This window comes from Mugil cephalus, chromosome 4 (assembly GCF_022458985.1).
Source record: "Mugil cephalus isolate CIBA_MC_2020 chromosome 4, CIBA_Mcephalus_1.1, whole genome shotgun sequence".
Classification (NCBI taxonomy): domain Eukaryota; kingdom Metazoa; phylum Chordata; class Actinopteri; order Mugiliformes; family Mugilidae; genus Mugil; species Mugil cephalus.
Window position 1 is genome coordinate 4,095,546 of NC_061773.1, and position 12,657 is coordinate 4,108,202.

General features: G+C 42.0%; 2 protein-coding genes across 2 annotated transcripts in view; both read left to right on the plus strand.

Moving 5' to 3' along the window:
- The first annotated feature begins 840 nt into the window (after window positions 1-840).
- Window positions 841-7,831, plus strand: LOC125006984 (prostacyclin synthase-like). The gene is made up of 10 exons (XM_047583535.1): window positions 841-1,053; window positions 1,636-1,759; window positions 2,545-2,720; window positions 3,221-3,364; window positions 3,724-3,851; window positions 4,378-4,559; window positions 6,170-6,323; window positions 6,666-6,847; window positions 7,275-7,426; window positions 7,543-7,831. The coding sequence occupies exons 1-10, from the start codon at window positions 995-997 to the stop codon at window positions 7,691-7,693; spliced, it is 1,452 nt and encodes a 483-aa protein (XP_047439491.1). The 5' UTR covers window positions 841-994; the 3' UTR covers window positions 7,694-7,831.
- A 919-nt stretch (window positions 7,832-8,750) lies between these two features.
- Window positions 8,751-12,657, plus strand: part of LOC125006108 (potassium voltage-gated channel subfamily B member 1-like) — a 35,810-nt gene continuing 31,903 nt past the window's right edge. Inside the window, exons 1-2 of the mRNA XM_047581845.1 lie at window positions 8,751-9,059; window positions 9,829-10,494. Coding sequence (XP_047437801.1) covers window positions 9,940-10,494 — 555 coding nt within the window. The 5' untranslated portion in view covers window positions 8,751-9,059; window positions 9,829-9,939. The remainder of the gene's footprint in view (window positions 9,060-9,828; window positions 10,495-12,657) is intronic.

Consider the following 12,657-nt stretch of genomic DNA (forward strand, 5'->3'; position numbering starts at 1 on the left):
ACAACGTTTGAGAAAAAGGAAGTGCGTGAGTCACTGAGTGTACGTGAAGTCCTGGAGGCAAGTAGACATGTCCTCAAGACTTTTGACAACTCAACACTGAGCTCTAAACAAAGGAGGGGGTATTCCCACACAGGAAATAATACAATTGTTTGATTTACCAGTTCTTGTCATAATTCATTAAAAAAAGAAGAAGGAATTTTCCAGAGTGTTGAAATTGGGACAACTGAGGTCTTGAAGCAGGTGATTAATTGGATAGACACTCCCTTGTCAGTTTATTAGCTACACTAGTGGAAACTAATGTCTTCTAATAACAGTCATGCACTAATTCTTATCGTCACGAAGATTGTAGTATTTAGTATTTGTTTAAAATAACTTACAGAGCTGCATTGTGTTGTATGGACGCATGTTTCTATTATTCTGACAATCCCATGTTAGTCAGTGGGACTATGACAGAAACACTAGGGGTTAATTCAGTGAGAACTACATCCTCCAGAATTATCACACAATTAATTCAAAAACACTTGGGCCTGATGGGAAAATCAATGGGCAGTTGAATTTCTGACACTTTTAACATCAACTGAACATTATACATGAACATTACAGAGACGTGCGTAAATGGGAATTGAAATAATTTAAGACATTCAAACTCAAATGTACTGTATCACTCCCAAGTTATCTTTTACAATTAATTTGTTTTATGGCTGCCTGTCTAGTTTAGAAAGGGATAGAACAGAACTCTTTAATACTGGATCCTGATTGGTCTGTCGCCAAAAGCTTGTAACGTATATGCACCGAACACTACTCATCAGAAACCGACAGCACCCAACGTGATGTATTCGGAGAAGACACTGGAGATTGTGTGTGGGTGCGCGTGTGTGCGCGCCTGCGGGTGATCGGAGGGGTGTGGTGACGGATCCTCGCACATAAAACGCCGCGAGTAGAGCTGAGGGGTCTCCAAACGGTGTGCGGAGAAAAAGAGAAGTAAACACACGAGATGATGTGGACCATTCTCCTGCTTGTCCTGCTTTACTTGGTTTTCAGGCGCAGAACGAGGTAAGGGACTTTGGTTCACCTGTGGTCTCCTTTACGCGCAGCGTGTCAATCAAACCGCTTCCATATTAACGCCTATTCCAGATGCTTCTTCTCGTACCACTGTTTTCGTGAAATCCACGTGATGCCACAGTACCTTTAAAAAGTTTAATCAGTGTTAAATGTTAAACCAGTATTAATGATAATAATGTTGTTTTTCGATCACCGGCAAATCGTTCACTTGTTAGTTTAGTGTCTGGGCTCGTCCAGTTTAAGGAATGTAGTTAAACTAGTTAAAATGTCCTTAAGCTTTTCATCCTGACCTATGTTTTTCTTTAGAGCAATTATATAAAGAAGGCTGTGTTGTAATAATTGTTTTTAATTGATTCATCATTGTTGCAGGATCTTGTATAATAACTGAACTTTAATGGTTAGTTGTACATGTATGTATGACTTTGTGTACATGAGCAGCAGAAGATTAGATTTGAAACAGTAGTTTAACTTGGAGGAATCTGCATGCAAATTACTCACACTTAAGCATTTCTCTCAGCTAAGGAGCATATAATCTTTTAACACTCACAATCCGTTTCTTTATTTTCTCCTTAGGTCAAAGAATGAGCCTCCTCTAGACAAAGGAATCATCCCCTGGTTGGGCCACGCACTTGAATTTGGGAAAGATGCTTCCAAGTTTATAAGTCGAATGAAGCAGAAACATGGTGACATTTTCACTGTGAGTACAAGAAACCCAACATGTAGACTACTTCAATGTGTTCTGTTTAATGTAGTGTCTGTAAAGTGTCAAAGAGTTTTGAAAAAAAAAAACTGTATAAATGAAATGTATTATTATTATTGTTATTACTATCATTATTATTACTAGGCAAGTTCACATGTTCATGCTCTGAGCTCTTCAGTGATTCTGCTTCCGTGTTTGATAAAACCCTGTTTCCAGCGTCAAATATGCACCTCATGAACTCTTTTTTCCCCAACAAAATTATGAAAGTAATTATGAAGGTATCATTTTAGTTAACAGTCAATACTGAAAACCATTTTTGAAGCAATTGCAACACTGCACTTTGATAAAGGGAAGTGAATATTGGCATGGTATTAAAAAAAAAAAAAATCTTCCTCTTTCTGTTTTCCAAAATATAATCTGCTGATGTCACTGCTGCCTGTCCAGTAGAAAACATCATGAACATTTAAGAATATATTCACAGTCGTGTAGCACTTATACATGAATGTGATGGTAGAATCATACAACATAAAGTTACATCTCTTCAAGACTCCAGATTCAAATAGTTCATTGTCACATGCTCAGTACAGAAACATGTTCTGTACTGATCTTCGCATTTGCCGCTCACCCAAATGCCTAACAATGTAGTTCTATGAGTGGTACTAATTCATCCATAAGATATAACGAGTGCAGAATTCTAATAAACTATGAGAAGATTGATAGCAATAAGATAGTAGACATGTTGAATGGTTATTTTTGACTCAGTGTTTCTGTGTCATGTGCAGGTGCATGCAGCTGGGCACTACGTGACGGTGCTGCTGGATCCACACTCGTACGATGAAGTCATCAATGACCCAGTTTCCCTCGACTTTACCCGCTATGCGCAGGTGCTCATGGAGAGGATCTTCAACCTGCGGCTCCCGCACCACCAGGTGGACAAGGCGAAAGAAGTGATGAAAAGGTGCCACTTTACCCTCCAGACTAGTAGCATCATGTGAACACTCCTTTGTCATTTTAATTTTTTTATATGTTAATTTGAAGGCAAAAATGTTTGTGGGAATCATGAGTCTCGTGGGTCAAGGTGAAGGTTTTCTATAGGACAGCCTTTATTTTTGGAATATTTTATATGATTCGTTGTTTGTAACTTACAGTTTTTTGATGTTACGTTGCAAAATAGAGTCTCACACAATAGAGTTACTCACTCAAAGGTGTGAAATATTATTTTAACCCTTATCTTCACATTGCTTTTGATGCGGTTTACCCCTCCTTTCTTTGAGAACCAGTTGTTTGCTAAAAATAGGACACAAATTGTTCAGTAGCTCTGTAAATCAACAGGTACAGACGTCACTTGGTCATTTTTAGGCTTTCTGGCAGTCAGTGTCATGTAATTTACGGGATTCCCTTCAGTGGAACAGCCTCTAATCATGTCTTCCACTGTACCCTCTGATCTTTCGTCCGCAGGCACTTACTTGGAATGAATTTGGCCACCCTAAACTGCACCATGAGCCAACACTTGCAGGCCTTGCTAAAGGGCGAGACGTCTCAGAACCAGAAAGACTGGAAAGAGGAGGGACTGTTCAACTTCTCCTACAGCTTACTCTTTAAGTATGAAACAGCCCCGTCCTCCCACAGACACACACACACACCAAGTTTGCGTCAAAGGAAGTGTGTGTTCATGTCAAAATTCCTCAGCTAAACAGTTTACGCACTAGTCAGTCTTGTGATCTTCTGTTTGTAAACACAGCGGGAAGAAATGCACCGTCATTACAGTGTTTTGCACAAATGTTCAAGGTCACTTTTCCGGTTGAGCCTCTCAGTTGAGCAGATGTGAATCAAATGATGATCCTGACCATTATCTCTAATGTGAAACTATTTGAACGGTGGTGTTTACTTTGACCCAGGGAGACGATGTATGAAGGTTAAGCATCCCTGTGTTACGTGTCTCACACTTGTGTCTTCTGCAGGGCAGGCTACCTGACGCTGTTTGGAGGAGAGCAGAACAACAACAGCACAGATCCCTCAAGTGTCTACGAGGAGTTCAGGAAGTTTGATGGACTCTTAACCAAAATGGCAAGGGGCACACTGAAAGCAGGTAAAGCCTCTCAGACTCAGATGAATCACTTTCTCCAACTGTTGATATTTCTAATCACCTTATCATTTAACGTGACTCAGAAGGTGTTGGGCATGTTGTCAGTGTTTACATCTCCCTTGGTTAATGTGCGCTGACATAACTGACTGACAGTCCCTTAGGTTTGTTTTGAGGTTGCTATGGCTGGGTGCAATTCGTCAATTGATTACATAGTGTCTCAGAGTTTGTGTGTTTAAAGACTTGACTTCATCATCTCAGACCATAACACGCTGTGACCTAACTTGTGCCCGTGGCATGTTTCATTGCAACAACTTACTTTATCTCCCGGGCTTTGCCTCTCTTTATTGTTTTGTGATTCTGCCAGTTCCACCCATGCTGCCCAGCCAGTCACAATATTGTTGCGTAGCTCCTTCGGATTCACGTGTCAGCAACTGAAATACTGATATTTGCACGCGGCCTGTTGGCATTTTATCCCCTGACATTCAGTCTGAGCCGAAGTGTTTATGTTTGGTGTTTATCTGTGCAACAGAGGAGAAGAGGACGGCGCAGAGAGTTCAGAAGAGGCTCTTGGAGCTTTTGGCTCCAGCGGGTCTGACTGAGGAGTCCGGGTCGAGCCCCTGGCTTCATGCTTACAGGCGGCTCCTGCAGGAGGAGGGGACAAACGAGGAAATGCAGACAAAGGCTTTGTTGATGCAACTCTGGGCCTCACAGGTGAGTCAGACGACAATGGAGAATTGTCCCTGGATGCACTAAGCAAGGGCTTAAATTGGTGATGTCACATCTAGTGAGGAGTCATGCTCTGACTGACAGTTGAACTTTACCTCAGTGTCTGTGTGGGTTGTTTCTGTCCTACATGTCTCCAAGGAAACTCAAAGTCATTCATTTGTTTTCTGTAACTACTTAGGGGCCCCAGGTCTCCAGTCTGTCACAGGACTAACACAGAGAATCAGGCGACCATTCACGCTGAGACCAATTTAGTATCACAGATAAACCCAAAGATGTGCCACCCCAACTTAAATTCAGGGAGACTGATACTGACGTGCAGTACCCTTGCTTGGCACATGGGTGCACTGTTCAACAGGACTTTGAATCTGAGTAGGAACGCTTTGGGAAGCTTTGAACCAAAATTCAGTTTCTGCGTTTTTTTGTTGCTCTTGATTTTATTTGTTAGTTCTTTTTGTCACAGTAACAGTGTTTCTCCTGAATAATCTTTATATGAAAGTATCGAAAAAACTGTTTGCTTAATTACAGAAAATCCTTTAAATTTGTTTTGTGAAGGATCAGTGTATACACATGTATCCCCACCTGCTTGTTATCCCATCATCAAAACAAATGAGTGTGTAAAGTCCTCCCTCTATTCATCTTAGTCTTTGGGATCTGACCTGATTTTGAGTCTTAGTCACATATAAATGGGCATGATACTGACTCATGCAATGACACCACCCTGCTGGAGGGGTCTATTGCACCAAAAATGTTAATCAGATATTTAATTACTCATGCGGGCTACTTGCTCATCCCTTTCTCGCACTTGTCACCTCCATGTCAGTTTAATCATGTCACACCTGAAAATTCACAATGTGCTGATGACTTACTAGACAACTAAAACAGTGGCTAGAAACCGCATTACAATCAGCCAGTATTTAGTTGTGTTTGACTATACAGTAACATGGTTCTGTTACTAACACACATCCAAGACCTTCCTCCCACACTCTGTGATAAATATGCCAGAGGTTTGGGTCATGTCATGTCCTCACACCAGCAATCCTTACGTTTGATAAACTGTTCATTTATTGTGCTTTTAGTGCTTTACTTGCATGAAGTTAAGCGGCAAATTTGCCGTCCTTTGTTCATTATGTTTCCACAGTGTTCTGTATTTTGTGCAAACAGCACTGTGCTTCGCCATAAAACTGAACAGATTCAATGTCCTGCCCTTGGATGCAGGCAGATGGCAGGGAACGCCAGGTTTCCAGAGGCTTTCCTTTTAAAGTAAACCATTACTGTGCTGAGCGTGGCCAGTAGTGAAACAATCCAGAGCATGACTCTTCTCATCACAGACACATGAACGGAATCCACATGAATTTTTTTTTTTTTTTTTTGCGAGCACTTAAAACAGTTAAAGACGCTTTTTGGTTCATAGGAACTTGGTTTTGATTAAAAATGTTTGCTTCGGTACGACTCTAACAGAAGGTTGATATAAGCAGTGTGTGGGTCACGTGATGTCTCTATTTGCTGTTACCAAATAACCACCTGCGCTGTCACTACGCAACGCCAGAGTGGGAGACCTTATCATCGTCCTCATGTGAGCCTTTGTTTGTTTCCAGGGTAATGTTGGTCCTGCTGCATTTTGGCTGTTGGGCTTCTTGTTGACAAATCCTGAAGCTCTGGTGGCGGTGAGGAGGGAGTTCAGCCAGATCTCACAGATGGAAACCTCGGAGACTCCTCTCATGGGCAGACCAGCGAACACCCCCGTGTTTGGTGAGGGTTTTTCCAAGATTGTGTCAGTAGAGCAGCATCGTTCTCATTTTTTAGATAACAATGCAGCATAGACTGTAGGTTACGTAGTTTATAAACCTGGAATAATTTGAATTATGCACAATTTTGCATTAAAATGTATTGAGAGAGGGTTTTGGAGCGGGGACAAAACTTTTTAAATCGATATATTAGAAATTACATGATTATGTCTGATTATGATTTAAATATATGACTGACAAAATTGAATTAAATTGACCAGAGCATTTGTTTTCAGTTCATTACACGTAGAGAAACACTGCAGAAAGTTGCTGCTGTCTATTAACAGCCATTTCTCTCCCTTCCCAGACAGTGCCCTGGAAGAGGCACTGAGACTTACTGCCGCCCCCTTCATCACGAGAGAAGTGGTGCAGGACAAGATCCTCCACATGGCAGATGGCCAGAAGTACCTGCTAAGAAAAGGAGACAGAGTGTGTATGTTTCCCTTCATCAGCCCTCAAATGGACCCTGAGATTTACCATGAGCCACAGGTTTGTTGCCGTTTCCAGCTCCTCCACTCACTCCGTCAAAATCTTCCCATGCTGCCAACAGGAATAGTAGTAATTGTCTTAGGGGCTCGATGGAGGTAGACTTAAGTGTTATTAGCAGCATAGTTGTTTATGTGAGGTGGAAGCAACGCCTACGCAGAACTGACCCTGTGCTACTCAGTGAGAGGTCACACCCAGAGCTGTGGGCCACTGACGGATTAGCAGAGCACAGGAACAGAAACATGGCTAATAGGCGTGGGAAGGACATTTCAAGGCCGCATTTAAGTAATAAATAAAAACCCATCCATGAGTAACTTTATAAAGATCAGGTGTTACATGTTATGACTAAAATAGTTGTTTTCTCTTCTCATCGCTTGAGTCTAATATTGTCTTGTGCACATTTTTATTTATTTATTTTTTTCCTTTCCAGAAATACAAGTACGATCGCTTCCTCAATGAGGATGGATCGGTGAAGAAGGACTTTTACAAAGGAGGGAGGCGGCTGAAATATCACACCATGCCATGGGGCGCAGGGACCAATGGCTGTGTGGGAAAGCGGTTCGCCGTCAATACCATCAGACAGTGAGTGTCCCAGATTTATTCCGCCTGTTAACTTTAGGATGTCAGAAGCATTCCGCAGTTTGTTGCTTTCGCTGAAACGTCCTAATTTTGCCGTTTCATCTTTGTTTACTCTTCAGGTTTGTTTACGCGGTGTTGACTAACTACGACTTGGAGCTCTGTAACCCAAGTGCTCAGATGCCAGAGATAAATGCCAGCCGTTATGGATTTGGGATGCTACAACCTGAGGGGGACTTGCTCATCCGCTACAAGCCTAGAAATGCACACTAGGAAAACGACTCACTTACACACATTTCAACGTTGTTTATAGTGTCAATAAGTAGCCCTTTGTACTTTTGTATTCTATATTTATGTATAATAGTGTGCAATTATTTTTGTTATTTATCAATAAATGTGAATAAGACAAAATCTTGTGTTGTTGAACTTGTTCAGAATTTTAGGTAAACATCTTGACCAGTAGTCTCTCCCCAAATTTTTTGGATGCATGTTTTGCATGTAGAATTTAACATTAACCCCTACAAAGACACTGAAATACTCACAATTTTTAATTTTTTTGGAGTAACGACACAATCAAGATGTGGGGACTGCCTGTACTGTAAACGGAGTCACACTGACACATGCCTGCTGTTTGCAGAATGAATCACAGTGGAACGTTTTATATGTCGTTTGCAACTGGTCACTATTTTTCTGTCAGCGAACATGGATTGTGAGGTGCAACTAACAATCCAAACTTCAAATTAAGTAACTTGTGCCACTTGAAAGGGTTTGTCCTGGTACCAAAATACAGAGCCAATCATGGATGAAATATGACCTCATTGATTTATGACTTCTTAATATTTTCCTAAAAAAAATCTGTAATGGAGTCAGGCCAGCCAAGGTTGTCTGAATTATTTATTTTAACATTCAAGAAGCATTCAGGGACAACTAAGATCGGTGTGGTCCTCCAGGGGGATCTACTGCTAAAAGGACTTCCATCATGTCTGCCATTTATAGTACACTGACCTATATTTATCTCCCCTTTGGGGGACAGGTAGTATGTTTAGTATGATCTGTGATAATCTCCCTGAAGTTATTGCAAACACACAGTTCAGTTATGATATAGTAACTTCGAAAATACTTTACCCATGCTCTGTCCGCGAAGACATTTTCGGCCTATAACACTGATGCAGGGAGCAGAGAGGCAGTAGATGTGGTGAGTTGTTACTCGTTGGCTCTGTGAGGGTTAACTACACACAGGCTGAGCCGCTGGAGGAGCCTGTGTGAAATCAGCCCCTGCAGGATCCCGTTCACAGTCACAGGCGCCGGTCAGGACGCACACATACACACGCGCGCGCGCGCGCGCGCACATATACGCTAACACTAGTACGCAGGTGGAGGACACCCGAGCAAACCCGGCCACTCTCAGGAGTCTACTTGTTGATGCGCCGTGGGAGTGGTGCACAGGATAGACAAGACACATTGATCTCTGTGTTAATACGATTCTGTTTTTTTTTTCATCATGTCGGTACACAGCTCATGATGCCTCCATCGGCTCTCTACAGAGCACCGAAGACACGGACAGGAAGTTTGAACGCATTCAGTCTTGAAATGTTGCCGATGCCGCTCCACAAGGTGAACTGGGATATAAATAAGACACGTATGTATTATATGTACTTATCTTTTATCTGTTTTAGCTTTTAAGTTTTGTTGGAATGCGCGTTCTCTCTCTGTAGCCTACTTGGTTGCAGTTGGAGATGTCCTTTCTCTGTTCGGCAATGTTTACGAGTTGGATTGATCAGCTCATGAAGATGTGTTTGGATGCACTTACAACACGGAGTTCTGTTGGTGATTCAGATATGTGCATGCAGCAATTGTCTCTGCAAGCTTTCGGATTGTGAAAATAAATAATCGTTATGTAAACAGTGAGCCATAAACTTGGAGGGCAGTCTGGAGGCTGGTCTGAGGAGGATGATACATTGTGTTATGGACTCCTAATCAAAGTTGATAATCGGTGTCAGCATTAGCTCAGATTAATACCTCTCCAGACAGTTCAGAAAAACGTAACAGTACCTGTACGTGGATCGGGATTGATCGCTGTCCCACCCGAGGTGAGGCGTTTCAGCACCGGAGTCCGTGGACAGCGACAGACGCCAGTGCGTGGAGTGACATGCGGGCGTTTCAGAACCGGACAGCGCTCACAAGTGGAGTCCAGTTTATCATTGGCCCGGCTGTCCATCCCCCACTCCGCCACCCTTGTCAGCAAGAAAAGCCGCTGTGCCTCTTAAAGCTGATTAAAATATCTATTTGCTTCTCTGATGAGTGGATAAACCACCTGACATTGCTGCTGTAGGACACCGGCAGCGTCCGTTCAGCACTAATAATTTCTCCTGTTTCTTTTTATTATTATTATTATTTTTTTATTTCAGGCACAAGGAACGAAGAGGGACCCTGATGTGGTCTTCCACAGGACCATGTCTTCTTAAACTGCCAGACGGCCTCTTCCAGTCTTTCAGAGTGATCGAGTGACTTGAGTCAAGATGATCAAAACGGGGTCTCGGGTGGCCACCTCGCTGCCACCGGATACGATGGACATCATCCGGAGCAAGACCCATACCCGAAGAGTGAGGCTCAACGTGGGGGGGCTTCTCCACGAGGTCCTGTGGAGGACGCTGGACAGACTGCCCCGCACAAGACTGGGCAAACTGAGGGACTGCAACACCCACGACTCTATCATGGAGATATGCGACGACTACAGCTTGGATAACAACGAGTACTTTTTCGACCGACACCCCGGCGCTTTCACCTCCATTCTGAACTTTTACCGCACCGGAAAGTTGCACATGATGGAGGAAATGTGCGCCCTGTCCTTCAGCCAAGAGCTGGACTTCTGGGGAATCGACGAGATCTACCTGGAGTCCTGCTGCCAGGCCAGGTACCACCAGAAAAAAGAGCAAATGAACGAGGAGCTCAAACGAGAGGCTGAGAACATGAGGGAGAGGGAAGGAGAGGAGTTTACCACTACATGCTGCTCCGAAAAGAGGAAGAAGCTCTGGGACCTCTTGGAGAAGCCAAGCTCATCATTTGCCGCAAAGGTAGTGTCCAACTCAGCTTTTCACCAGTGCCACCCTGCCTGGGCAGATCAAATGAAAGTAGTGGGTAGCATGAGAGATGGATTACAGACAGCTGCAGGCTTCTGGTAGTTAAGAATTAAATAATGAGGTCTCCATATTTGGATCCTGGCCAATAGGGTTTAAAATTAGAAATCTGTAAGAGACAACAGCAGCAGCAACACCAGTTTAACATCCAGAGGGTAGCTCAAACTTTTCTTGGCTGCATCTGCTGAGTGACTTTCTTTTAACCTGAGCAAGTGCTTTTAATCTGTAACTTCTAGCAGGAGAAAGGAGAGAGAGACGGAGCGATGGATAGAGAGGAAGATGTAGTAACAACAACAAGCTCTCTGCAGGGTTTTGCTTGCTCATCAGTCTGAATAGAGAGAATATGACACTGGAAACTAATTAGGTTAGTCTTCTGTAATCGTGAGTCAGTTAAGCCTCTCGGTTTTTGTTTGTGCTCTTTTGCTATGAAAACACAACTCCATTTATTGTCTCTCTTAGCTGGTTTCAGCCTGATACTTCCTGAGTCAGTTGTGTTGTTTTTCAGAGTCTCATCCCTTGCTGTCCAAGTTAAATGCACATCAGGAATGTAAGAAACCTCCCTGTGCGAAATATGTATTTTTAGACCATCACATAACGACCACCCCCTCCCCATTCTCCTCACCCCGGCACCCCTTTCGGCTTCATTAGCCACCCCTGATTCATTTCTAGTCCTGTATTCAATCATCCAGCTCATTAACAAGCTCACAGCTCACAGTCCAGGAACCAGAGGACTTCACTTTGCTGGATCGATGAACGTTTTCATGTAAATAGCATATTCTTTTTAAGCCACCAACTTGCTAAAGATGTGACATGGGTCAATATTCACTTGAAATATTAAATAACTTCAAGAACTGCATTTTACCTGCGCAACTGTTTGGGTCATGTGCAGAATCACATCCCGTCACTTTACAGAGACACTGAAAAGTTAAGTTACTCCTTGATATATATACTGGGAAGGGAGCAGCTATCCAGAAACAAAAGAGATCATGGTCAAGTCATTACTCAAAGAAATTTCAACACCTCCTTGAACAGGGCCCTGCATAATTCATGTGACTCATCTATTCAAAGGACCTGCTCTATCTCTGACCTTGAATTACTGAGCTCCTAATTATTTTTCTTTAAATATTCAGTCCGGTTGCTTGAAGGCATGCCCCATTATGACACACGGTTTTCTCTTGAGCTTGGTGATCTCGCATGTCTGGCCCTTCTGGCAGCAAAGGAACGTGTTAGATTAAGAAGCAACAAAAGCTTACTTTCTCTCTATATGTCAAACTTTTTTTTGACACTGCTTCATCCAGTGTAGTGATCATATTTTTTATAGGTGATCAGGTGATCTCTTTTTCTTATTTTTCTTCTGCAATCAGACTCTGAAGACTGCTGTTCCAACCCAATTCAATTTTTTTCAGACTGCCATTTAAGAAGATGCAATTTATGGATGCTTTGTGATAAAGTAATTTCAGTTTGTCAGGCATTTCTATTAGTATGAACTTTTATGGAGAGGACATTGCCACGTGTACACCAGCAGCCTGTAGTCGACATGCTCTTGATGTTCTACTCATATTTCTCATTAATTCATTATTTGTTCTCAATTAGGCTAAATTATGTATCGTCACTAAAATAAGAAAAATAAGTCAAAGAGCTAAGTTAATACCTAAAATATATAAATATGTACTAAATATACAAAGCACAGAAATATGAATTATTTATAGGATGTACTGTTAAATAATTGTTTTACACATCACAGTGCAGACTAGAATTAGATATTATGCACCTTGTTAGTGAAAACTAATTACGCTGAAACCTATAAATAGATTATTATGTTATACGCCTTTGCATATTTTTATTACTTTCTTAAATTATTATTATTTTTTTTAATAACACTGTAATCCATGTCTAAACGTCATCCTTTATCTTGCCGCTCTTCGGTCTTTTATAAAAAAAAATAATAATAACCATGACAGCGGTGAGTGATGAGCAAACATACACTTGAAACCTGAATATTTACTCAGCTCGGCTGCTCTTCATTGAGCCCAAATTATTATTAACTAAAGACCAGCAGCATGACCAAATATGAATCATTTTCTTACGTAATCGTGTTCA